The following is a 27386-nucleotide window of genomic DNA, read 5'->3' on the forward strand; positions in this document are numbered from 1 at the left end:
TCATTCATATCATGCTCTGAAGAATTACATTTAAAATCAGTTCAGGTGCCTCCTAACTGGTACAAGCAAGACCCCACAAATGACACACTGTTTGATTTGTCTTGCTGGCTGTTTATGAAAGACATTGAGTTTTTTGGACCATGGCAAATTTGGCCCTCTAGACCTGAAAAATCCTTAATTTTTATGCTATCTTTGGACCACATTTTGTGACGGAGATTACACCCTTATGATAAAGAGTAAACCAATAGAGGTCTTCAGTAAAAATGATCAGAAGAACTTGAAGTTGCCCATGCCACATCAACGAACCTCAGGGGCTCACAAACCTAATGGGATACGAGGGGTCAAAGTTGCTTCTTTTCACAAAAAACTTTGAAAAAATGGGGATCAGTAATATAAGAAGATGAAGACTGGACTTTTCGGTACTGCATCTCTTCGGAGAATCTTTGGGTACCGCTAGTTTGACTTCGTGTTGCTCACGCAGTCCTGAATGAGGCACATTACCTGCATCGTGAGGGAGTGTCAGTTACGGCCCCAAAGGAAGAGATGTGGCTCACAGCACCCTCATTGCCGAGGATCCCAGCGGCTGAACCAGGCCAAGGGGATGCCCACGTAACACCTGGGGTTGGGGAGGGATGGGGTGGTGGGATAGGACCGTGTGTCTGCCTTGGGGGTTGCCAACTGGGATCTCGAGCCGTTTCACTGAGTGGTGGGTGCAACAATGTCCGTTGTACAAGCACATGCTCCCCAACATGACCAGACCAGTAATATGGGTCATTGGAGTGTCATTTAATACCATTTCGAGTAGCTGTAGCCCTTTAAGAACCACACAAAGCAGGTTAAAAATAAATCACAAACATAAGCATGTGGTTTATCGTTTTAGACCAATGTTTTAAACTTTTTCACACACCACAATATTGCTCTTCTTAGTTTCTTCAAAACCCAAGTCCATGACGACCCTCAGGTGTCCCTCCACCTTGGAGAATCGGTGACAAGAGTCACAGCAGAGCAATGGCGATGCTTAAGCTGTCCATTACGAGACACTTCAGACCCTGGGGGACCCTTTTCCACTGAATATAAGGGTGAGTCATCACCCTGTGCGACCCAAAATTAGTTTAATAAACTACGCTTTAGACTTTTAAGGCCAGCGAAATATGAATGATGTAATTTGTCGATCTTTGCTAGATATCTAACCCCTCAATGGACCTTACTCAGAGTGTGAAAAATGACAAATCTTCATTACAATTGAGAATATTTAGACTTTAAAAAATGTAAAAGTGAACTCCACACTTAAAATTTCAAATATCTGATGCAACTGCTCTGGTTTATTATGCACTTCTACCTCATGAAGCAAATCAGAACATTTCTTATGAGCACTCCGAATCAAGGCAAATTAAGATGTTTATGACTAACCGGCCATCAAAATTAAAGAGATAAAATCCGTTACCTTTAACTTGAAGCAGCATTAGTTTTTTATATGGCACCGCACTGTTGTTTGACATTTGTTCAGTCATATTTACACTTCTCAAGCTGACGCTGCTAAAATTCTCTTTACTCGCTAGGCCAGCTAATGCTACATCAGAGAAACCAGAATTCTTGACCACTGAAAGGGAAAAAAAATTAATTATAAAAACAATTTGTAACATGGGAAGAAAAAAAATCTCCATTATAATTTAAGTGATTAAAAAAACGTAAGATTACGATTATTTTTTTTTACCCATTGTGCAATCCTATATACGGTGGATATAAAAAGTCTACACAGCACTGCCAAAATCACACATTTTGTGTGATAAAAAAATGAAAGCAAGAGAAACCCTGTCACAACTCACTCCACCTTTATGGCAAAATTACAATCTATACAAAGAATGGGAAAACAAATCAGAAACTTTTTAGTGGAAAAAAAAAAAACAGATTGCATTCGTGTGCAGACCCCCTTAGCTAATACTTAGTTGAAGTCCCTTTTGGTTTTATTACAGCACTCAGTCTTTTGTTAATCAGTTTGGCACATCTGGAGTTGGTGATTTTTGCCTACTCCTCTAGCAAAAAAATTCCAGATCTGTCAAATTCCGACAACATCTTGTGTGCACAGCTCTCTTCAGGTCACTCCGCAGGTCTGGCTGGACCATTCCAGAACTTTGGTCCTCTGATGAAGCCATTGCTTTGTTGATTTTGATGTATGCTTTGGGTCGTTGTCACACTGAAAGGTGAAGTTCCTCTTCAGCTTTCTAGCAGATACTTGAAGGTTTTGTGCTAAAACAGACTGATACTTGGAGCTCTTCATGATTCCGATCACCTCGACTTAAGCCCCACTTCCAGCTGAAGAAATGCAGCCCCAAAGCACGCCATGGCCTCCATCATGCTTCACTGTGGGTTTGCTGTTCTTTTGATGATGTGCTGCCCTGGTATTTTTGCATTAAACACACCTTTTGGAATTATGGCAAAAATAGTCCAACCTTGGTCTCATCAGACCAGAATACGTTTTTCCACCTGGTTGTGGGAGACCCGGGTAGAACTTTTTGCAAAGTTTCGCTGGACTTTGGATGTTTTTCTTTGTGAGAAAAGGCTTTCATCTTACTACCCTACCACATGAAACAGACATATGAAGAATACGACCAATTGTTGTCACATGTAAGAAGCAACCAGCAGTTTGTCAGGAAATCCTTCCAGCTCCTTTAATGTTGCTGTAGACCTCTTGGTGGTCTCCCTGACCAGTTTTCTCCTCAATCTTGGAGGGATGTCCCGATCTTGGTACAGTTGCTGTTGAGCCATATTTTCTCCACTTGTTGATGCTTTGGGTACTTTTCTGTACCCATGTCCTGACAGATACCTTTCAATGATAAGATGCTGTTCAGGTTTTCAAATTCTTTGCGGACCCTGGCTTTTGGAGTACAGTATGTTGCAACCAAGAAGATATCACAATAATCCTACAGGAACAGCCAAACGTTATCGGAGCTCAATCAGAGCCACTTTAATTGGTGTGAGGTGTTTACTAACAGCTATTTATGATGAGACTTTGTGATTGGCTGATTCTGAATGCAGCCACGCCCTTGATTATTAAAGGGTCAGCACACTAACACCACCAGGGTTTTGTAGGATTTCCCCCCCTTTTTTCACTAAATATTTTCCGATCTGTTTACACCTTCTGTGTAAAGATTGCAATTTTGCAATAAAGGTGGAATAAGTTCTGACAGGATTTCTCTTGGTTTTATTTTTTTATTACACAAAATCTGCGATTTTGGTAAGGGGTGTGTAGACTTTTTCTATCTACTGTATCCTATATTATTGGCCACATTTTCAGTAGCAGCCCTGTTACAACATTTAACATTAACTGATACTTCTAATAGAGCAACAAAGACAAGGATTTCCTATACTACAGACAGGGATCTTGATATTCTGATTTGACCTTTGGGGGTCACAGCACAGCATTGTACAGTGCCCCGGGGTATTTTTCAGGTTAATGGCCTTGCTCCAGGGCCCAGTAGCATAGGATCTGAAATAAACACGCATTAAATAAAGCTCTACACTCATCAATTCTAATGATTAGACAAAAAATTTAAAATAGAAAATCTTAAAAGTACCAACAGTCTCTGAGTGTGAAACTAAAGAGAGAGTGTAAGAGACAAAACAAACACCAAACTCACGTTTTTCTGCTTTCATTCTTTTCGACTCCATAAAGGCGATGTTTAATCTCTGCTCGGTGTATTCGTGACGGATATCTTCTCTCGCAGCTAGCAGCTTCAGAGGGTTCTTAGATGACTGAACGTTTCGAGTAGGCCTCACTGCTCTTTTATGTTCCGTTACAGCAGAGATGAGCCTGGTAGATCGTGAAAGAGAAAGAAACTAGCGTCATGGTGAGGACTTGGTGATGTCCTCTGTCACCTATCCAGTGTCCCTAAGGCTTCAGAAAGTTCCACTTCATCCTATATTGCATCCGATTCAAAAAGACAGGAAATTCTTAACCTAATCACTATAGACCAATGGCACTTAACGTCTCATATCATGAGTGGACTAGATGAGTCCTCTTGTGGTAGACTGCCTGGACCCACTGCAGTTTGCCTATCGGACAAAGATTGGAGTGGAGGATGCAACTGTCTGCTTCAGAAAGGCTTATTCTCACTGTCCTGGACAAAGCTGTGCGGATCATGTTTTTTGATTTCTACAGTGCCTTCAGTACCATCCAGCAATCCCTGTTAAGAGATCTGCAGGTGGATGGGTTTATGATGTCCTGGATAATGGAGTATCTGTCAGGCAGGTGGAGAGACTCAAGGACTGTGAGAGCATCACTGGAGCACCACAAGGAACAGGCCTGTCTGCTTTCCTCTCTTCACTCTGTACACATTTGACTATAAATATAACTGTAGCTCATATAACCTGCAGAAATTCCCAGATAACTCTGTACTAATGCTGTATATTGATAAGGGGGGGAATGAGACAGATGAGAGGAGTCAGGTGGAAAAATTTGAGAACTATCTGCATCTTTACATCATCAAAACCAAAGACCTGGTTATTGGCTTTCACCACATCCAAAGGACAGCACAAAATTTTCAGCAGTGTCCCAGTTAGTGCACTGGGGCAATGGGATCGCCGCACAGCCCACAGAGTAAGCGCCCCCTGCTGGCTTCACCAACACCTCTTCCAGCAGCAACCCAAGTGTTCAGGTTGGTCTCCCATCCAAGTACTGGGTAGGCCCAAACTTGCTCAGCTTCTGAAGTACATATGGTATGGCGGCTGGTACGTCCAGCATGACAATGCATCATGTCTCAAAACAAAAGTCATCTCAAACTGGTCTCATGGACATGACAAGGAGTTCATTGTTCTTTGGTGGCCTTCCCAATCACCAGACCTGAATTCAACAAAACAAGTTGGAATTGAAGTGCAGGTGATATGGCTGCTGGAAGAAGAGTACCTAATACTTCTCGTTAAACAGCATTGTGCAATGAAAATAAACCAAAATCAATTAGAAAACAAATTATCATCATAGGGCTGTTAACTCAATCAGGCATCTAAAGTGGCACACCTAGTGATAATCTCGACAGCATAAGAAAATGCAATGAATTGTCACAAAACCTCAAGTCGGCCGCATTAGCTTATGCGATGAACACGTCAAACCATGTTAATAAGCATTTGCAAGCATAACTTAGTTTATTAAAAATTGGGAGTGCTCTCCCCTAGACTTTCTCATATACTTTGATGTGGGGATGGATTTTTAAGGAGTAAACTGCAAGACAATGATTTTTATATTATGTACATTAAAGAACCACCAATGACAAATCAAATCAAATGAAGAATATATTGAACAATTATTATTATAAACGTCTACGCGTGGAAGTGTGTGGGTCTATCTGGCCCGGAAGTGAGAGGTGGAGTCGGGGTAAGGAGTCCACCTCCGAAGATACACAAACGAGGCCAGCATGGCAGCAAATGAAAACTCAGAAGAAGGAGTCACTCGCGCTTAGCGGCTAATACAGGAACGAGGTGAGCACATCGGCAAACGAAACCTCCAAAGAGTCACTCGCGCTTAGCGGCTAATACAGGAGCGAGGCGAGCACATCGGCAAATGGTATCCTTTTACTTTTCCTCCCGCCGCTAATACAATACACAAGCGAGGCAAGCACGTTGGCAAAACGAAACCTCAGAAGAAACTTTCAATTACATGACATTTCAGTTTTCTTTCTGACGATTTCAATAGTTTCTAGGACCCCATGCTTTTTACAGCACGGGCTTACACAGCTAGTTATTATAAAAGTTTAATAAATCAGACTCTGCAGCTTGTGAATAAACAATAAAGTACCAATTCTGGTTAGCAGAGATAGATTTCTGTCAACTTTTGGGCTATGTTTTGTACCTGTCAAAATTTGGTTGACTTAAGTGAACGCGTACTCAAGTTACCAGGTTTACATACACAAACAAAAACAGACAATTTCAAAAATGGTATTTTCGGACTTGGGGAGGTCTAAAACGTCGAGATTCATCAATATCTCAAAATGGAATTTCTAAAGGATTCCAATACTTTTCCTGTACTTGTATACAAGAAAGGCAGGAAGGTCTAAAACGTTGAGATTCATCAAAACTTTGACATCGAATATTTGGGCGATTACAATGCTTTCCCTATACTTTGTATATGGGAAAGTAAAAATGAATATTATAAAAACTGCCAATTGCTGACCGCTACATACTTGTTGAAACTAGAAGAAAAATAATCGCAATGACAGAGCTTAGACAATCAAATGAGAACAGTAGTGATATTTACACTCAAAGATACAGAAGAAGAATCCTCCACATTGGAATTTCCTGTCGATTCAGAGACTAATGAGACAATCAATGGCCAAACACCAGAAATTCTCGTACAATATAACTAGCTGAAATGCACAGCGTTGCCCGGGAGGAAAACAAAAGGTGTTTTTTTAAAACTGTTTGAGGAAAAAAAAAAAAACCCCACAACTTTAAAAATAAAATTAAACAATGAAGACTTACTAATGTCCTTGTCTTGAGGTCTTGTATGCATGTTATCATCCAGTTGACGCTCGGAACCTGCCAACTCAATTTAATTTGAAAAAGCAACAGGAGTGCGGTGGTGCTCAAGCGTAAGGAATGCTGGCAGTCGCCTGCTATATACTAACTGTGTAAGCCCGTGTTGTTAAAAGCACGGGATTCTAGAAAGAATTGAAATCGTCAGAACTACTCTGGGCATCTCTCTGCTACGAGGATTCATGTTGCCGACGTGCTTGCATCGTTTGTGCATTAGCAACTGTGCGTCTGTCTTTCTTAGGAGGTTTCCTTTTGCCAGTGTGCTGGCCTCGCTTGCAAATCCTCGGAGCTGGAGCCCTCACCCTGACTCTATGTCTCACTTCCGGGCTGGACAGACACACACACACACTTGCACGCATAGAACTCGATTTAATTTCAAAAGCAACAGGGGCGCGGTGGCGCTCAAACATAAAGAATGCTGGCAGTCACCTCCAGTTCGCCCTCTGGTGGTCGTTCCGAGGTCAACTGAATGATAACATGCATATAAGACCGCAAGATCACCCCCCACAGTACCCAAAGGGTGTGGGTTAGGGTTGATTTCACCCAACAGTATTTTTAGTCAACTATTGAGAAACACGTGTACCAAGTTTCATGAAAATTGGTCCAGCCATTCGGACGTGATGCTGGAACATGCATATACACACACATTGACTTTTACATATATACACTAACGACTGGGAGCCGATCGAATCGGGCTACAATTTCTACGTTTGTGAAATCCATACTTTCTCTGCAAAGAATTATTTGTTTTTTTAAGTCCTTGAAATGATTTTGTTATCTTGGCACTGATTTGTGCTCTAAATAGACCTTTTTGGCCGATGTAATGAAGAGCTTCCTGTTTAAGCGGGGCTGCGAGACGTGAACTCGGCTCTTCGGTGCACCTCATTTGATTTTTTCCGGCACACACATTTTCAAAATAAACCGTATTTTATGACTCTAATCAGAGTCGGAGTAATAATTATGTTGGCGTGGTCATTTTAGATCGGAGATCGGCTAAAATGTAAACAATGACCATTGTTAAATACCCAGCCATCATTACTCAGTTTGCCAATAGATGTCAGTAGGACGGATGCCAAAACCGAACTGCCCAAAGACTGATTTCGACGTACGAAGCAAATGGCGATACGTTCTAAATTACTTACGGTTCCGGAGCTGTCGAAGGGTTTATGTCAGACGACAATGTTAGTCGTGGAAAGTACGCCCCACCAAACCAATGTTCCAAAAACCAACCGAACTTACTGTTATCTGCTCGAACCAACAGCGACTTACTATACTCGGCCGTCCAGCAGCATCACTGAAGCATTCGAACATTCTTAGCCAATCATGCAATACTGCGTCCACCACGTTATGTTCTAACTAAAGAGGCAGAATCCCATTGCATGGGTCGAACTTGTTTTGGAGTCGAGGTATTGACGTGAACACAATACATATGGATAGTATTAAATTATATATAAGGATATAGATTATTAAATAAAAAGCTGAAAGCTTACTTTGGAGATGAAGGATCAAAAATGGCATCAAAGTCATCTCTCTGAATCTCTGCACCAGACAGGTGTGGAAAATGCTGTATGTGCCGGTAGAACTTTGCAAATGTTTCTTCATCGTCCAACTTCATCACTTCCTTCACTTTCTTTTCTGTTACTGTTAAAACTGTCTCTTGCATTCCCGCCACTGAAGTGAGATTAAAATAAAAAAAAAAAATGATTAATTTCTCAAAGTCCAAAACACAAAACCTTTCACTTTACACAGCACTGGGCTCATAAATACGCAGGCAGACTACATGATAAAGCATCAATGCTGAGAAAACACAAGGGTTTCAGTGCAGAGAATCCAAGGCCACCTAACTCTGAAGATTACACTTCATCATGTGATGTTCCTTCCAGCTAATTCTCCAAATACTTTGCCACACACCCCACTTTCGAATGTCTCTGATGACTCGATGTCATCTTCCATCGACGTGAACGGAAATCAATGAGAAACGCTGAGCCCAACGGCCGGTTTACTCTCAAACTATTCTTCTCGTTCATCTAGCCATTCTTAAAATCCCAAACCCTGGTGCTTCAGAGAGTATTGTGTCTACTCTTCTTCACAGTCTCTGACAACCTCTCAAGAAAATGTTTAATTGCAAAATGCTTTTCCCATGAGGATATCTGAATCTAACTCGATAGCGAAGGTTTGACTCCATCACCAGACTCCTATTGACACAGATAAAAAGGAAGATTCTATGATTTTCAAAATGTCAGTAAAAGCTCATTTTAGAATGGTGCCAATTTGTGGGTGTGTGTGCAAAACAAAATAGGTTTTCATGTCATGCCAGAAAATGATGCAGTTTTTTTGTGCATTTTCTGCAGCCAATGAGGATGGATTTTAACGTGTACCTGGTTTTGACTTGTAATTAGGATATATTCTGGATGGCCCCTTTGTAAAGAGTATTAGACAAGGCCCAATGACAGAACCAGCACACAAAAAAAGGATTTCCCACACTCATCTGGCCTGGTGGTAATTGGGAATTTTCCAGAAGATTTCAGAGGAAGGTACAGAATATAAGGTGACCACCATGAGCCTCACCAGGAAAATGTGTAATATCGTCACAGGGGAAAAACTCAAGCCATGCAGACACGAGTGATGCCATACAAACTTCACAGGCAGTTACCAACTTCAGATTGGAGCTTAATAATAATAAATTTATATAGCGCCTTTCCTATTATGCTCAAGGAGCTGTAGCCGTACCAATTACTGTACCACCAAGTTACCAGCAGTGAATCCCGTTTGTTCCCAATCAAAGCTTTCCTTATTTTAAAAGCAGATGAAGGTAATCCTGGGATCCAATTGATCTTCTTTCTTGTGGACTGGAGACACATTTGCATCTTTTAATTCCGTTTTTTAAGTTGGAAAAACTTCACAAAATTTCACAATAAAAAAAAAAAAAAGTGTTTAGTATTATTGCTGAGCCTTCATCAGGCCTAAGAGGTTCAGTTTTTTCTTTCAGGCATCTAGTGCCTTAATATTATCAGACTCTAATAAAAAAAAAAAAATAAAAAAAAAATCCTTAAGCACTTTGTTTCCTTAAAAAGATTCTGCCTGAAGCACATTACTTCTTTTGTGCAAACATGTACAAAATATTTCATTGTTATAAATCATTTGAACACTTTTGTAATCCTTAAAGAATGATGTAATCTTTGCCTTTGCTTCAGTTACAATAAAATACCCTTATCTTTTCTAAAATGCCCTTTACACTATTGCTCTTCCCGAGTGTAGATATATTTTTTTGTTCCTTTAAGTTTGAAAAATCGGGCATGGTCTGCCTTTGACTTTCTCGTATACTCAGTTATGGGGAAGAATATTTGAGGAGTAAACCGCAAGACAATATTTTTATATTATGTACATTAAAGAGCCGGCAACAACAAATAAAGTCAACTAAATAATATATTGAACAATTATTATAAAAGTTGAATAAATCTGACTCTGTAGCTGCATGAATAAAAAAGTACCACTTCTGTTTAGTGGAAATAACTCAAGTTGATGGAAATCTATGTTTTGTACCTAATACAGTGGAACCTCGGTTTGCGAGCATAATTAGTTCCGGAAACGTGCTCGCAGTCCAAAGCACTCGTATATCAAAGTGAATTTCCCCATAAGAAATAATGGAAACTCAGATGATTCGTTCCACAACCCAAAACTATTCATATAAAAATGATTAATACAAAATATAAAGTAAAAATACATCAAACAAATAAACCTGCACTTTACCTTTAAAAAGAATCATGGCTGGTGTGACTGAGTTTCTAAACTCTTGTGGGATTCCACCCAATGGGACGACACGCGGAAGAACGTCCCAAAGCAATCGCAGTCTCCCAGCTCTGTAGCAGTTCGCCGTATAAGCGCATCCAAAAAGATCGCAGACATGCTATAAGCGCCTGCCGTCAATGGGTGATACAAGGAACATTATAAAGATCCCGCTACAATAAATAACAGCGCTGTTGCTGTTTCAAGCTGAATAAAGCTGGTGTTGTTAAAGTACTGAGACTCAGCTTCATGTTTTGGGGCGCAAGATGGGGACTCGCTCTTCACAGCACACACACACACACACAGTCACAATGCTGTAGTAAACAGTATACGCTCGTACGGATGTTGACATATGAGTGAGGCACACAGACTCAGACGGAGAATAGGAGACGATTGCCCTCAAGAGAAGAGAGAGACGCGCACACGAGCGAGCGAGATAAGGGAGAGAGAGAGAGAGAGAGAGGTGCGGAGCGAGCGAGATAAGGGGAGAGAGGGAGAGAGAGAGACGCGCACAAGAGAGAGAGAACCACCATCAGCTCAGTTGCGATCACATGACGCTCAACAGACAAAGTGTATCCATACTACTCGTATTGCAAGACATCGCTCATTTATCAAGTCAAAATTTATTAAAAAATTTAGCTTGTCTTGCAAAACACTCGTAAACCAAGTTACCCGTAAACTGAGGTTCCACTGTACTTGTATGCAAAATTTGGTTGACCCAAGTGAAAGTGTACTCAAGTTATCACATTTACATGAACATGACACACACACACACACACACACACACATACATATAATACCATTTTTAGAATTTTCGGACTCAGAGGTCTAAAATGTCGAGATTCATCCAAATCGAATTTTTGGACGATTACAATGTTTTCCCTATACTTTGTATACGAGAAAGTAAAAAGGTGCAAATATGGATGTGGCACAGTGTGCCTAGGGTTCGTCTCAGAACATACGGTAGAAGAGGCAGCTCAATTGATACTTTTTTGAGTGGAAAACCTACATCTGCATTGGTAGTGCAGCTGTGTAGGAAAGCCGAGTAGCTGGAGTGCACTAATTTGGGAAAAGCGTAATAAATCAAACAGGTGTGGTTTGTGATTTACACCATCATCCCTTATTCTTAGCTCCCATGGGTCAGATAAGGTGGCACCTCCACTGTAAAAGGCAGAGCAAAGGCACAGTATGGGGGGGTCGCTTGAGAAGAAGAGATCGAAAGAACTAAAAGGAGGAGATTACAATAAAGTTAGTCTGAAGTGACAACTGAAAACCAAGAGAAAGGGCGAACGGAAATTGGCTGCGCTGCAAGTGTAGTGGTCTCCTGTGTGAAGAAGTAGAGAGTCTTCATAGAAAGCAGGGTCGATTTTGCCACTGCTGCAGTCAGGGGCAGGGGAGATATTTTGGACTTGAGATTGCTGTGTGGGTACCAGAGTGAGGTGGCAGAAGGACAGTCCAAGGGTCCGAGTTCCCAGAAGACGGAATTGCCTGCGGACAGCGAGTAGGATGGACGTGGTGGTCAATCAGAGGGGAAGCTGCAGACAGTTGCATGCAAGTTTCAGTGCAAAGGTGGAGTTGACAGGGAGAAAAAAAAAAAAAAAAGCTGCTAAGAGTCGTCATCAGTGAAAGTGAGAGGGTTCTGCTTGTGCAGGGGTGTCCAACTCTGGCCCTGGTGGGCCACAGTGGCTGCAGGTTCTCATTGTAACCCTTTTCCTAATCACTGACCAATTTTCACTTCTAACTTTTCCCTTCATTTTAATAACCCTGTTTTTAAGGATTCACTCCTCTGAGTTGGTTCGTTTTATTCATTAAAATGGCAGCCAATCAGAAATGAGACGTGAAACGAGCCAACAGATGAGCAGCCACTGCAGCCCACCAGGGCCAGAGTTGGACACCCCTCTGCTAGTGTATGGATTGTTAAGTAAACGCTAATGGAGTGTTTTTTTCTGAATGGGTGGATTTTGTGGAAGAATACATTTTAGGGTAACACAGCATTCATCGTAAAGTTAAGAAATGTCAGAAACCTGTTCAAGCACACCAAGAAACCAGATAAAGGTCAAGTGAACATCAAAATGTACACTGAAATATAAGAATTGGTTTAGGAAAAACACTGAGATGGTCAAGTAAATAAAGAATGTACCAGAAGAAAGGTTGATGTAATATACAAAATGTACTGAAGGATGACTAAGAAATCAGCAGATGTCCTATAAAAAATGAACACGGATAATTGTTATATGCACAGAAATTTCAAAAGGGTGGTAGTTCATCTCATAAGCAGTTCATAATATAACAGACTTTTATTTTATATAAATCATTTGGGTGTAAACCAATGAATGAAACAGTAAAATGTATGCATTGACTGACACTGTATGTGAATTCAACTGTTTATAAAATAAACCCCTATCCTTTGTTCCTCGGACCATTCTGATCATGCTGTAATGGACTGCTTTTGAAGAATGCTCCCGCCAAGGCATTTTGCTGAGGAGTAATTAAAAGATACAATGAACAGCTTTGCTCCTGCCTGATAACTGATTTGTCCTGTTAGAGTAGGGGTGGGCAACGTCGGTCCTGCAGGGCCACAGTGGCTACAGGTTTTCATTCTGACCATTTTCTTAATTAGCAACTACTACTAAATAATTAAGTAATTGGTTAATGAATTGATTTTAATACTAATCAATTAACTTGCTATTTAAGACTCAGGCCCTTTAACTCAGGGTGGGCATTGTTGGCCCTGGTGGGCCACAGGTTTTCATTCCAAACCAATCAGTTGCCAATCTCAGGCCTTATTTAATTTTATGGCTTGCTAGTCTGCAATGTCAGGTCCTTCTATCGTAGATTTGTTCCTTTCCAAATGATTTGAAGCCTAAAACGTATCATTTTCAGTCTGTCACATTCTTCTCTTAAGTGTTTTATTAAATCACATAGTGCAGGATGAACCCACATAGGTGTAAATGGAGACAAGTGAGATGGAGAACTGCCGTCTCTTTAGTCATTCACATCTCATTGCTAATACGGAGCCATTAAAGACAGCCAGCTGTTTAAGACTGAAATAAACAATGAAGAGTGGGGAACCTTAACAAGCGAGACCACTAAACTGAATCAACAAAATGACAGTTAAGCAATAAGAGCGTCATCAGCAATAACTGACTTCTCATTAATGCATTGGGTTGGAACAAAAACCTGCAGCCACTGCGGCCCTCCAGGACCGACGCTGCCCACCCCTGTGTTAGAGGATGTTTCTTTAAAAAAACAATTCTGATTTGCATCTGTAACAGACCATGTACATTTATAGGACTTGTAAAAGTTTACAGGACAAAAGACGCTGACAGACAGGTGCGGTAGGATTTAAGGTGGGCCGGATTGACAAGTTTTTTTGTAGGCCCTGGTAATTCTAGTGTTAATAAGATGTTAAATTTCAACCACAATTTTTCATTGTATTTTGTTTATTTATTGAACTGTTTATTGACTATTGGGATGCACTTTTTTATGAAGTTCTCCATTTATTGAAGACAATTATAACTGCACTCGAACACTTGCCTGGAGCAATAAATATGCACCCTATACATTTGGACACCTTGACCCCGGTTTCTCTCAAATTGCTGCTGGTCCATCCTTGGTTTACGATCTACTGGGAGGTGGGGGTCAACTTAACAGCTGAGTGTCAGACAGGCTGCTCTGTCACTGTGGGTGACCCCTGACAATGGACATTAATTTCTTTCAAATTCACAAAGTAGCTTAACGGATCAGCCTGCCAAGGACCATTTTTGCTGCAGAAAATGAATACTTCAATTGAGAATTACTTACCTCTGCTGTTTAATCTCCCCAAGAAAGACTCAAGTTTATCAAGTTTTCGGTCACTTTCTAATGGCATATCTGGTCTGGCTTCAATGTCTGGGAATTTAGAAGGAAAAAAATAATAATTGTTAAGTAATAACAAAACCAAATTTAATGCATTTGATTTTTGACATACTTGTTAATCACGGGGGACAAATTGTCTTTTCACACGACCTTTGGGGGTCAGCCATTGCATAGCACTCCTGGAGAATTTTTCAGGTTAACGGTCTTGGTTCAAGTGAACAACAGAGTAGGATCCCTTCTGGCAGCAAATTGTGTTAATCATTTTCATTTTATACAAAAATAACCTCCCGTCCATTCATTTTCTAATGTGCTTTATCAGACCAGTGTCAAACATGGGTGGCTGTATTCTTAAGCCATACTGGGTACAAACAACCAACCCTGGATGAAGTGGTAGTGAAACCACAGGGCACACAATCTGCACATTTTTGAACGGTGGGAGGAAAGCCAGGACCTGCGGAATGTGCTTCTCTCAGAGGAGACCTTTAATGAAACAAGGATAAGCAGCAAAATCTTTACAGGTAGTGCTTTGGTCCAGGATTTGAACCCAGGGTTCGGAATTGTATTGTTATTAAATATATTCAACTAATTATGAAGTCTTGTTAGAAAAGGAATGACAGACTTGACTCTTATTTAAAACATTTACAAAATATCAAAACTTTCAACCAACTTGGACTGTGACCATCCTCCTTCCGATAGCACCATGCATTAATGATGATTAAATCTCAGATCTCATGACTGAAGCAAATCAATTTAGAGCACAAAAAACGTGACAAACAAGATCAGTGCATCAAGTTTGTTTAGCTACATTTTTCAGTATCTCATTCAGAAACTTCTTAAAGGTTGTGAAGGTTTCTGTTTTAACTCCATTTCTCTATAGTTTGCTCCAGATTCCCACATACATAAATAGATATAGATATACATGTGGATATATAATATATCTCTATTATAAAAGAAAATCTCCTCTCAACCATTTTCAACCATGCACACGGTACTCTCACCTCTCATTGGTGTGAAGGCTTTTGTCAGACAGTTCCTGTGCTCTTAGCTCTTATAAATGTTTCCGTTTTCCTCACTTTAAGTTCCCGATAAAGGAAGACTTATTATGTCCAAATCTTATTGAAGAATTTAATCCCGAAGGGTTATCAACAGAAGAAATTAGTACACGGGCAATCCTAGCAGCGAGAAATGATGACGTCAAATGAATAAATGCCAAAATTGTCGAACGGTTACACGGCAAATTGGTTAAATGCGTATCAATAGACACTGCTGAAACAGTTGGTGGTGATGGTGCGGGAGACGAAAACATCAACTTACATTATCCTTTAGAATATCCACAACTGTTAACACCATCCGGTCTTTCACCGGCCAAATTACTGTTGAAAGAAGGATGGATCATAATTGTAATTGCGTAATTTATGTCTGAGCGATGGGCTATGCAATAGGACAAGATTAGTTGTATTCCAAATTGGTCGAACAATTCTGACGTGCAAAATTTAACAGACGGCAAGAAAGGTAATGCAGTACATCTTCCGGGGACAACAGACACCAAATGAGATTTTGATATGCCATTCATATTAAAACGTTTACCGTTTCCTGTTAGAATAACTTTTGCAAAGACAATTAAATCACAGGGACAAACATTTGAAAAAGTTGGTTTATTGGAGAGAAAGAAACGATATTCACTTACAGGCAGTTGTCAAATTTCAATGCGATATTGACAAGTGTCAAAAAACTGTTTTTTTTACTAAAGTTTAACAGTAAAAGCAAGTTTAAAAAGTATTTGCGTGTTAATTTCGAAATCAAACGATTGATTCACCAATCAGTAACTAGAGGGTGTGTTACAGCCCACCCTCTCAACTTTGACGAGTGAAAGTGACAGTTTTATTTCAAGTCGTATTTCATGATGAATTGGAGCAAAGTTACGGGCAAAATTAAATAAATAAATAAATAAGCAACAAAAAACATATTTCGTGACGCATTCATTTATTTAGGCTCTCATTTCATGACACATTTAATTTATGGTCACATTTCACAGTACTTTTTGTGTATTTATTTATTTATTTTATCCGAAATATTCCTCCATATGTTTGTCCCTTAAGTTGAAGGGGCGCTGTACAATGGCTGACCCTGTGCTCCGATTCCCCCAAGAAGGTCATGCGAACAGACAGTTTCCTCGCAGGGATTAATATAGTGTATCAAATCAAATCAAATCATCATTATGCAATTGCAAAGACTCTTACAGATATTCGCATGGTGGAGACCACCATACAAGTTAAATGCATTAGAAAGTGCAACTTTTAGTAGTGTGCACATGCAGATGCTCATACTGCCAGAGATTTGAGCTCATGGCCTAGCAAGACAAACCAACGCCAGTAACCAATGGCAGACTTAAGGTTATGTTAAGAAACTTCGTGCCCCACTTGGTCATAAAACTGTTAAGATACTAGACAAAGATTTTACTTTCAGCAAATAGAGAAAAATTACTTAGAATTTTGCTTTGCAATTATGTTGGGCAGCATAAACACTTGTGTATACGTATAAAAAAAGGATAGGAAAGGTACCCTACAGTATATTCATTCTTTATATACTGTACATACATACGTACACACACACACACACACACATATATTTGCACTATATAGGAAAGCAAGTAAAGTTCTCCATTTTTTCAGTACCTTCCTGAGGTTTAGAAACTGCAGGTGTGGTGGTTTTTATCCTCGAGGAGACAGGGGATATGACAGGACTGATCAAAGATGGAGAGGCCAATCCTGTAAAAAGAAAACAAGCAAGTCTTTACTAGATAATACACTTCTATAATGAACATCGTGTCAGGGCGCTTTGTACTTTGGCTGTTGTATGACTGTGCGATGTATTACATGAAAAGAGAACACAAATGCTGCCAGGTGAAGTCATTGACTTGGGGGCACAGAGCGGGTCTGGCAACATCCTCACAAAAGTTTAAATATCATAAATACAACCCACATTATGGCTGCCATATTGCACGCCTTTAGTTGAACTAACAAACTGGTGCAAGGCATACATTTTTAAAAAGGAACTACCACAAGATATATTTTGTGAAATATTTCAATATTGCTTAGGCACAAAACGTAACTGCCATTTATATAAACATAGACAGACACAGATATCTAATAAATAAGCAAGAAAGTTTACCTGTCCCAATGTTCGTCACAATGCAATCACCAAGTGAAACAAGAGTAAATATCTAAAAGCTACAGTTTTGGAGATTAATAAAAAAATTTAAAAAAAGGCAAATGATTCGAAAAATTAAGGAAAACCCTAAAACAGTAAATTCTGATTTAATTCGGGAAAAAAAATTTCAATGTTCTGCTAAATGTGGATGACGTGACAGTGTTGCCGCACGCGATGGAGGCTGCTATTCTAACCAGAATCGAAAAGGAAGATGACATTTCAACTTTACGTATACCTATGATTTCTAATGAACTACCACTGGCACTCAGCTCTATGATGGCTACTGGAAAACACCCACCCTGGATGGACCCCTAACACGTCTCCTGGCTGCTAAAGGGCTCTGTAAGTGCTGTGTCTGCAAAACTGCGATCACAAAGCTGCTTTTCTGTGGCCTTCTCCAGGTACTCCCATCCTCCTCAGACAGGTCTTAACCACCTGAGGAAAGCGTCTCTCTCATGTCAGGACCCAGAGGCATTACACTGTCATTTCCACGGTGCACCAGTTGAAAAGCACTTGTGTAGAGTATAATTATCAAGCTGTTGATCGTAATGAACAATTCATGATAGTATTAACTGAGGTTTAATAGAAGTTTTAATGTATACCCATTTAAGAGAAGTGTATTCCTTCAACTAAATCAGTCTTTAGCAGTTGCAATCAAAGTCAGTTGTTTCGTTCATTTAGTTTTTACTTTGACACTTCTGTATCTCATATGCTATGCCAACTTCACAATTAATATATTGGCCTTCTTTTCAATTTGTCTTTTAGTGGGGCATTCAAATTCAGGTTGTATGTGTGCAAGTAGTATTTTGTTAAAATTCCGGTTTAAGTTTAAACTATGGCATCATTTTTAAATCCTTTGTGTTTATTCTACAATAAATTAGTTAACTGTTTTTAATCAATTCCCAGTGTATGCATCTCTCTCTGTATCTCTCTATATATATATCTATACATAGATATCTATATCTATATTATATATATATATATATATATATATATATATATATATATATATATATATATATATATATATATATATATATATATATATATATATATATATATATATCTATCTATATCTATCTATATCTATCTCTATCTACAGTCGTGCTTGAAAGTTTATGAACCCTTTAGAATTTTCTATATTTCTGCATAAATATGACCTAAAACATCATCAAATTTTCACTCAAGTCCTAAAAGTAGATAAAGAGAAAGCAGTTAAAAAATGAAAAAAATATTATACTTGGTCATTTATTTATTGAGGAAAATGATCGAATATTAGTGAGTGGCAAAAGTATGTGAACCTCTAGGATGATCAGTTAGTTTGAAGGTGAAATTGAGTCCGGTGTTTTTAATCAATGGGATGCCAATCAGGTGTGAGTGGGCACCCTGTGTTATTTAAAGAACAGGATCTATCAAAGTCTGCTCTTCACAACACATGTTTGTGAAAGTGTATCACGGTATGAACAAAGTAGATTTCTGAGGACCTCACAAAAAGAGTTGTTGATGCTCATCAGGCTGGAAAAGGTTACAAAACCATCTCTAAAGAGTTTGGACTCCACCAATCCACAGTCAGACAGACTGTGTACAAATGGAGGAAATTCAAGACCATTGTTACCCTCCCCAGGAGTGGTCGACCAACAAAGATCACTCCAAGAGCAAGGCGTGTAATAGTCAGCGAGGTCACAAAGGACCCCAGGGTAACTTCTAAGCAACTGAAGGCCTCTCTCACATTGGCTAATGTTCATGTTCATGAGTCCACCATCAGGAGAACACTGAACAACAATGGTGTGCATGGCAGGTTTGCAAGAAGAAAGCCACTGCTCTCCAAAAAAAACATTGCTGCTCGACTGCAGTTTGCTGAAGATCACGTGGACAAACCAGAAGGCTAGTGGAAGAATGTTTTGTGGAAAGAGGAGACCAAAATAGAACTTTTTGGTTTAAATGAAAAGTGTTAAGTTTGGAGAAAGGAAAACACTGCATTCCAGCATAAGAACCTTATCTCATCTGTGAAAAATGGTGGTGGTAGTATCATGGTTTGGGCCTGTTTTGCTGCATCTGGGCCAGGACGGCTTGCCTTTATTGATGGAACAATGAATTCTGAATTATATCAGATAATTCTAAAGGAAAATGTCAGGACATCTGTCCATGAACTGAATCTCAAGAGAAGGTGGGTCATGCAGCAAGACAACGGCTCTAAGCACACAAGTCGTTCTACCAAAGAATGATTAAAGAAGAATAAAATTAATGTTTTGGAATGGCCAAGTCAAAGTCCTGACCTTAATCTCTTTGTATCTCTCTCACTCCATCTTTATCTATATGTATAATATTCAACATCTGTCTGTATGTCTTTCAGCTCTTCACGAGAGAGCTACTTAACAGATTTAAATCTTTTTTTTTTTTCCTATAATTTACTTGAACATTCTGGTTAATTTTACGACTTCTCTCATCACCCTAAGTATCACAGATCGCTTGCGGTAATGATTTATTTGCTCAAATCTGAGACACACGCTGTGGGCCCAAGGGAGGGGGGCGGGGCCCTCCTTAGTCATGTGGCAGCCTCCATTCTAGTCGCTCTACCTCTCACCACGTTTTGGAGTGTACCTGGCCTCTGCTTAGCTAGCGATACCTGTTTCTTCAGCAGACATCATCATCTAAAGATTGTTAAGGAGTAACGTTTGATGCTTTTGAGAGAGAGATCAGAACTATGTGCGTTTTTGAGGGTAGCTGCTCATTGGCAGAGATACCACGGCCACGTGATCTCCCGTCATAGTTGAGCACGATCAGATACAGTGGCAACATTTGACGTTGGAGCGCACCTAACCTACCTTCCGCATTCCAGAATTAAAATTTTACACATTTTTTTAATTGATTTTTAAAATTTGTTCTGTTTCACTACTACATGGGTGAAGCCGCGGTGGACAGCTAGTCTCATATATAAACGTCTACACGTTGAAGTGTGTGTGTCCATCTGTCTGGCCCGGAAGTGAGAGGTGGAGCCGGGGTAACGGCTCCTCCTCTGAGGAAACAGAAAACTCACTTAGCCGCTAATAACACAAGCTAGGCGAGCATGTCAGCAAAACGAAACCTCCGAAGACGGACAAAGTCGCTTAGCCGCTAACATCGACAAAACTATATCCCTTTTACTTGTCCTCCTGCCGCTAATGCACAAGCGATGCAAGCACGTATTCAAAATGAAACCTCCTAGGAGAGAGATGCCCAGAGTAGTTCCTTTCAATTATCAGACATCTTAACCTTTCAATTTTTTTTTTCCTGACGATTTCAATAGTTTCTAGGACCCCGGGCTCTTTACAGCACAGGCTTACACAGCTAGTATATAATAAATGTGAATCTCATGAATGCAAAAGTGTCCACGTGAAACAGATGTCCAAATAATAAATTGCAATGAAATATTACTAATGTTACAAATTACATCCAGTACGAATTTGACACAGTTAAACATTGTAAGAATGTTGTCCACATATTTTAAAGGAAGGAGCTGCCAGATAAGAGGAAGGCCTAAGAGGAGGTTTATGGGGTGTGTAACAGAGCAAAATGCAGAGGACAGGACTAGCCAAAAGAAAGAAAGAAAAAAAAAAAAAGATTGTAAAATTACATTTTAATAAAAGGTTTGCTTACCTTTTTTAACCATTCTCCCTGCCACTGTAAACTGGACTGAGTCGTTTGCTGCTCCTTTGCCACGAATTTTCCAGGCTTCCTCTCTTGCAGATATTTGCTGCTTCCTTTCTTCAATTGATATCTGAGAGTCAAGGTCTTCTCCCATTTTCTGTATAAAAAAAAATATCCTTATTAGGTTTACAATATCATGGAAAGCAACTTGGTACTGACACAGCCACACCACATGCCACGAGGGTATGTTATAAAGCAAAGTAAGGGGGTCGTAACCGAGTAATAAGCATTTTGATTTTTTGAGTAAATGAAAATAAGACCAGGGAACTACTAAAAGTCAATGAAATCGGCAGACCTTTGTTTCCTTCTCTATAAAATGTTCGTCCTGATGGATGGATGGATCTTTGCTATCATTCTAGTGGTTTCAAGATCTCACTGCTACAGGACTTTGTCAACTACACATGGAGGGTTTACAGTACATGCACACACGAGATCACGTGAAGGGGAATAACCCGGATAAGGCAGACACCTGGATTCTTAAAAATGCGCAGGTACTCTTCTGGTGTTCTCCTTTGGCAAAAAGCTTGAACGTTATTTAACGATCCAAGAAAAACAATTAAACGTAATCATCGGCCACCATGAATCTGAGAATAAGCATGACACCTGTGATCATTGTCTTGTGTTTTATAAATATTTGTAGTCAAACTGACATTTTATTTACAGGTATCTGTTACCAGATGGCACACTGTATACTCTTTATTGCTTGGCTGTGTGACTGATCCCTACAAAGGGCTGACATAACCGTATGTGTGCTTCTTGCCTTACACCCAAGTGCTGTTGAAACAACAATGCAGGTATTTCTACTGCAATAAGTATAGTGTTCGATTTCTAGCTACTTTTAAAAAAGTAAATCAGACTACATAACGTCTGTTACTTTTACTGCGTTACCATACTGCTCCTGAGATTGTGCTGCCGAGTTTAGCACTGTACGTTCTGCTCATCAACACAAAATGAACAATTTCTGAAATAATGAGCGAGATTATTTCAGCCAGGAGAAGGAATAATGCAGTCGCCCAAATATTTGCCATGGGAAGTTTTGTGGCTGCTGAAAACGTCACGGAAGAAAATTCACGCGTGAGCGGACAGCAGTGCAATGGACTGGCGCAGGCAACAAAGACCTTAACAGTAACTCAGTTACGGGTTTGCATGACTACATAATTGGGATATTTGGAGAGAAAGCTACCTCTGCTCTGTTAAATCAGATTTCTCAGAGGCCAATAATCCGACTTCTCTTAGACATCCGTTTTCTGTGAATAACTGGATTATTGAAGTGCATGTAAAGTGCACTGAATGCTGGGAGGAAAGTCATTTATTTTGACAGAATAGCAGCAATTGTCACTTTTTTATGACAAACTCCTGATTTTTTGATAAACAAGGCAAGTGAGCACAAACTAATATCCAAAATGTCACATTCCAATCCAATCTCCAAAGCCATTTTTTCAGTCGTCAGTATGAGAGAATACAATAGTTATTTAGGGGTAACATGGTTTGTGAATTAAGCGTTTTGGCATGTAGTGTAGATTAAAAAAGAAATAGAACATTTGTCTTAGAAATAGTATGAAGAGACTGATGAAATGGTAAAGTACACAAATAGAAGATGGTTCAAGAAATTAGCTGATGTCATGTTCTCGCATGTACCTAGTCAAACTTGCCAGTCGTCACATACTCTTATGGAAAACTAACAGCTAAACTTGAGAAATTGAGGAGAACATAGTAGAATGAGACTTTTAATTGGATACGTTATTTGGGTGTGTAAGCCAATGAACCAATCAGAGTGAATGTCAAGATGGTGTGTAAGCAATAATTCAGCACTGTTATGGATAAATGAATTTGCATAAGAATGACTCTCTGTTATGTTCTGTGACCATTTGTGGACACCTCTGTTCAGGTAAACTATCCCTTTAGTAGACTGCTGTAACAGGGTGCTTTCCTTTTCACGAAGAGAAACAGACACATGAACAAACTTCATCCTATCTGATGGCTTATAGTTTTTACTTACAGTTTATTGTATTTATAGTTTAACAAGTTTTTGGTACCCAATGTGGGGTGGTCTGACTTCTGCTGGTGAGGGACACACAGCGGATTGGGAATCTCAAGAGAAGCAAGGTGGTTGCGTCCAACAGAAGTTAGGACCGGCCCGCTCCCATCTGCCTAAGACTCAAGACTCTGGGGGACAGGACTGTCCCAACTGAGGAACAAACCTGTACAGGTAGGAGAAGGCTTATTAATTTATTCTTTTGACGCACAAACAAGTTTCCTCCTGCCTGGGTTTCTGACTCAGAGGGGAAAACAAATTTCTTTTGTTATTTCATTCACAGTTTAAATTTGTGTCCATTTCTTTCACATCATGCACCCATTCTCTTCTCCTCTCATTGTTGTTCTTGGTAGAAGCAGACACAGGTATTGGTATAATGTGCTGACCCTGCTAGCACCCATGCAACCATCTCAGACAACTGAAGCTGTGTGACGGTCAAAAGCGAGATGGTAGCTGGATCTAAAAGTTACAATATGGCATATTTAAGTAGCGTCAGGCATTTAATTGCAATCTGCTTGTTACTCTTGGTACAAACCCTTTTGCAAACTCAAAGCAGTTCTTACCAAGACTGCCTGAGGCCATCCAAGACATGTCAAACATTTTGACTGAACTCTTTGCTTAAAGGTGGTTTTTCGTTCCTTATAAATTTAAGTGCTTCTTTGGTAAACTAAACAAAATAAATAAATAAAGTATATGACATGTGATACCTTTAAGCAAAACAGTGGTTAAAATATTAAAATGGGGGGAAAACACACACAAATCAGGTAAAAAAAATCACTCAAACTGGGCAGAAAAACAAAATAAGCAAAAAAATTAAACAGGTTAAATTATTTCATTTATAAATAAGAAATAATGTCCACAGGCTTTATTTCTAGATTACTTTTTTTGTGACACTGCTGTCGCATCATGAATTTCATCAGATTAGAGAAAGGCGAGGCAAGAGCATTCCTGAAGCGATCATACAGGCAGGCAGCCTTTAAAGAATCAAGCACGCTCACTGGTCATTCAACTACTTTGACAGCAGAATTGGGTTATTTTTTTAATATTAGTTATCTGTCAATGGTTAGAACATTTTCTGCACAATTTTAGACAATAAAAATCTGTACTGTACTTCTCTGGTCACCTTCCAACGCCAAGGATGACGCTCATCAACAGATAATGGACTGGACACTCTAACATTAGGAGGGCTAACCTTCAGGAAGAGGAAAAAAGGGAATAGAAGGAGAAGTGTAAAGGAAAGGAGGACAATGTCTATCATTAACCCACACACATTCAGCAAAGCAATTGTCTTGATTGTTTTTCCAGCCACTAATGCAAATTCTCCATCTAAAAATAATTTTAGATGTTACTTGCTCCATGTAGTTTGTAGTGATCTCGGAGATAAAAGTTTCTAATATAATAAGAGTCTATGATGACAAACGCTGAGCAACATTGTTGTGGGGTACAAACTCTGTACATTTTGATCTATATTTTCATTATATTTTGTTCAAGACAAAACAACAGATGAACTTAGCACTTGCATGGACAGTTAAGATCAAAGACATTCCGTTTTCCTAAATTACAGTTCCATTTGTTTGAACTGACCAGCAATTCAGGAGATACCTCAGGCTATTGATTACTTTAAAACCTGGGCATCTGGGACAAGTTGCTAAATGGGTTTACAGCATGGGAAAGGAAGACATGCCAGTAGTGCTAAGCAACATCAAAAGTTTTATTGTTTAGGAAAAATGGATGTACTCAAGATTAAAGAATCTGAGCGAATCTATTCATCATATTGACAGCCAGCCAATCAGGTGTATCTAACTGCACAGGATTTTATAATAAATATGCGTCGTCGGGAGAAGAGAACAGGGCGACGCCAGAAGGGAACGGAACAGGGCGACGCCAGAAGGGAACGGAACAGGGCGACGCCAATGTGTGGTCGTTTCCATATGATTATCAGAAAAGCGTCTAATGAACAACTACGAGTGCTCGATCACAAGCCTCCCGAGACATCTTTTAACTTTTTGTAAGTTTTTTCTGAAGAGTATATATATCCAGACTTTGCTATGCACATTTTCTTTTATGCTTTTCTCTACTGGTATTATTATTCATGTAATAAATACCATGCTGACTTTAACTTTCTATACTTTGTGTTCATATTTAGAGTTATTGAGGTAATAAGGTAAATTTCTTTAAAGCACCTGGTGCAACAGGAGGTTTGTGAATACCTTTGTGCTGCGAGGTTTATCAAGCTGTGGACGAAGAGCTCTGTCCAGTAAGTGCGTTTAAGTAAAAACATCTACTGGTTGATAAATGGCCTATAGACAGGGATGTTGAGTCTTTGTAGGTTTTAATATATTCTTGGAGACCAAAGGTAATATTTAGGTCTGAGAGATTATATTTAGGTCTGAGAGATTATATTATATATATATATAAAAGACATTGCACGTTGTTCAAGTCTATGATAAGTTATTCTCTTGGAGTACTAAGGAAAGCGAACTGTGCATGTGTTATTCATATGGTACTTATGTGGGTTAAAGTGCTAGGGAATAATGTGCATGTGTACACGTCTTTCATTCGGTACTTTTGTGGTTAGGGTGTGTGTGTATATATCTATGTATGTGGGTGTTAAAGTGCAACAGTAGACCAACCCAGTAACCAACTTGACGAGTACACTTACCCCTCGGTAAAGGGTAAGTAGTGGGAAATATCACGATAATACAGACATCATCAGTCGGCTGTGTGTTTCTTTAAACTGTTGCCATATTTTGTGAAGTCAGGCAAGTTTCCTCCAGGTCTCCTGATCCTGTGCCGTCTTTTCGATCTCACGAGGGCAGAGCTGTACTTCTCTATTGACGGTGTCAGTGATGTGCTGCCACAATGTTATTAGGCACCTGATTTTGGAAATTCCAAGTCATTCTGATGGTTGGAAAAGGGCATGTCTTCTGAACGCTTCTGTTGTGTCTCAGCATAGCATATGCCCTACCCATACGAGTTTTCTTTTGGTGATGGTTTTTGAGACAAGTTCTTGAAGATTACTTGCAGATATCTGTATTTGAAGTACGATGGGTGTACATTATTTCAAACAGGATTCTGTAGCAATTTGTTGTATAACTGCCTAGGATTTGATTATTGAGTGTTTATGTTTTGCTGCCATATAGAAGGATGCTCAGATATGAGGTGTTTAAAATCCAGACTTGTGCTTGGCTTGACTTGACAGAGGCATCTAAGCTTCCAGAGGGGTTTTCAAACTTTGATAGAGTTAACTACGTTGGTAACTATTGATTCGAGGTTTTTAAAGTCATCTACAAACTCTAAATTCCTCCAGTCAGTGTTAGCAAGAGCTGTGGGCCAAAAAAAACAAAACAAATTGTGATTTATTAACATTAGCTTCGACTTGCTCCCATTTATTTGTAGACTGACCCGACTTGCAACTTTCAAGTTGTACTTATTCCTATTTGACAACACCAAAGCCATACCAAAAAGTCCATGGAATCCACACATCTCATCCAACTGTAGGCTCACAACATTCCAAAACAGATGCATTTTGGCTAAAATACTGTTCGATAAACAAGTTTGGGAAAACGATTTCATGAACAAACATGGAACACACTCAGACGCAACTGTCCTTTAGATGCTTATTTGGATCTCCACATGCTCCATGTTCACACATGAGAGTGGTTTTCCCAAACTTGTTTATCGAACCACATTTTACTTACAATGGATGACTTATTGTGTCGATTATGTGACAAGAGTAATGCAACATTTTTTTATGGACCTTTTTAATACTGTTTGCTGCTGTTCAGCATTGGTCACCAGACCTCTATTATGTTAAAAACTTTGATCTCTGCTAATCAAGAACGCAGACTAAATTTCTCTCATCCATCATTAAAACAATACTTGGAGTAAGTAACAAAAAACATTTATGAGTGGAGTATTCCTGTAGCTGCTGTTTTTATGTTTCAAATAACCCTTTAACTGAAAAATACACAAATGCAAATATAGAATAACTGACATAATTTGTAAAGGCACCAACATACTGAGCAAAACACCTTTTACAAATGAGGGCTGAATCGAATCTAACTTTAGCTAATATATGGCCTTTGGTAAAGAACTCAAATGAAGCAACCATTCATCTAGTCTCACTCCTGCTTAATCCACCTCGGATCATGGAGGTCCTGAGCCTATTTAAGGTCAAAAGGTAGGAATGAACCCCAGAGAAGGGCATCACCCAAATATGTACAACAGCCACATTTATTCACAGCGGGCCAATTCAAAATTGGCAACTGAACCTCACCAGCAT

At 39.5% G+C, this 27386-nt stretch overlaps 1 protein-coding gene across 18 annotated transcripts in view; it reads right to left on the reverse strand.

Annotated features, from left to right (window-relative positions):
• The window catches only part of svila (supervillin a), a 246635-nt gene that overhangs the window by 70722 nt on the left and 148527 nt on the right, over positions 1-27386 (reverse strand). For 10 of the 18 annotated variants that reach the window (XM_039753870.1, XM_039753862.1, XM_039753868.1 and 7 more), the window contains 7 exons: positions 24213-24293; positions 21016-21163; positions 16845-16937; positions 14116-14202; positions 8016-8196; positions 3639-3811; positions 1445-1600 (listed from right to left, as the gene is read on the reverse strand). In XM_039753870.1, the coding sequence (XP_039609804.1) occupies positions 1445-1600; positions 3639-3811; positions 8016-8196; positions 14116-14202; positions 16845-16937; positions 21016-21163; positions 24213-24293 (919 nt within the window). The remainder of the gene's footprint in view (positions 1-1444; positions 1601-3638; positions 3812-8015; positions 8197-14115; positions 14203-16844; positions 16938-21015; positions 21164-24212; positions 24294-27386) is intronic. The other 8 variants (XM_039753872.1, XM_039753871.1, XM_039753869.1 and 5 more) reach the window with 2 other exon arrangements.

The sequence above is a fragment of the Polypterus senegalus genome, chromosome 5, assembly GCF_016835505.1.
Source record: "Polypterus senegalus isolate Bchr_013 chromosome 5, ASM1683550v1, whole genome shotgun sequence".
In the NCBI taxonomy this organism is placed as follows: Eukaryota; Metazoa; Chordata; class Cladistia; order Polypteriformes; family Polypteridae; genus Polypterus; species Polypterus senegalus.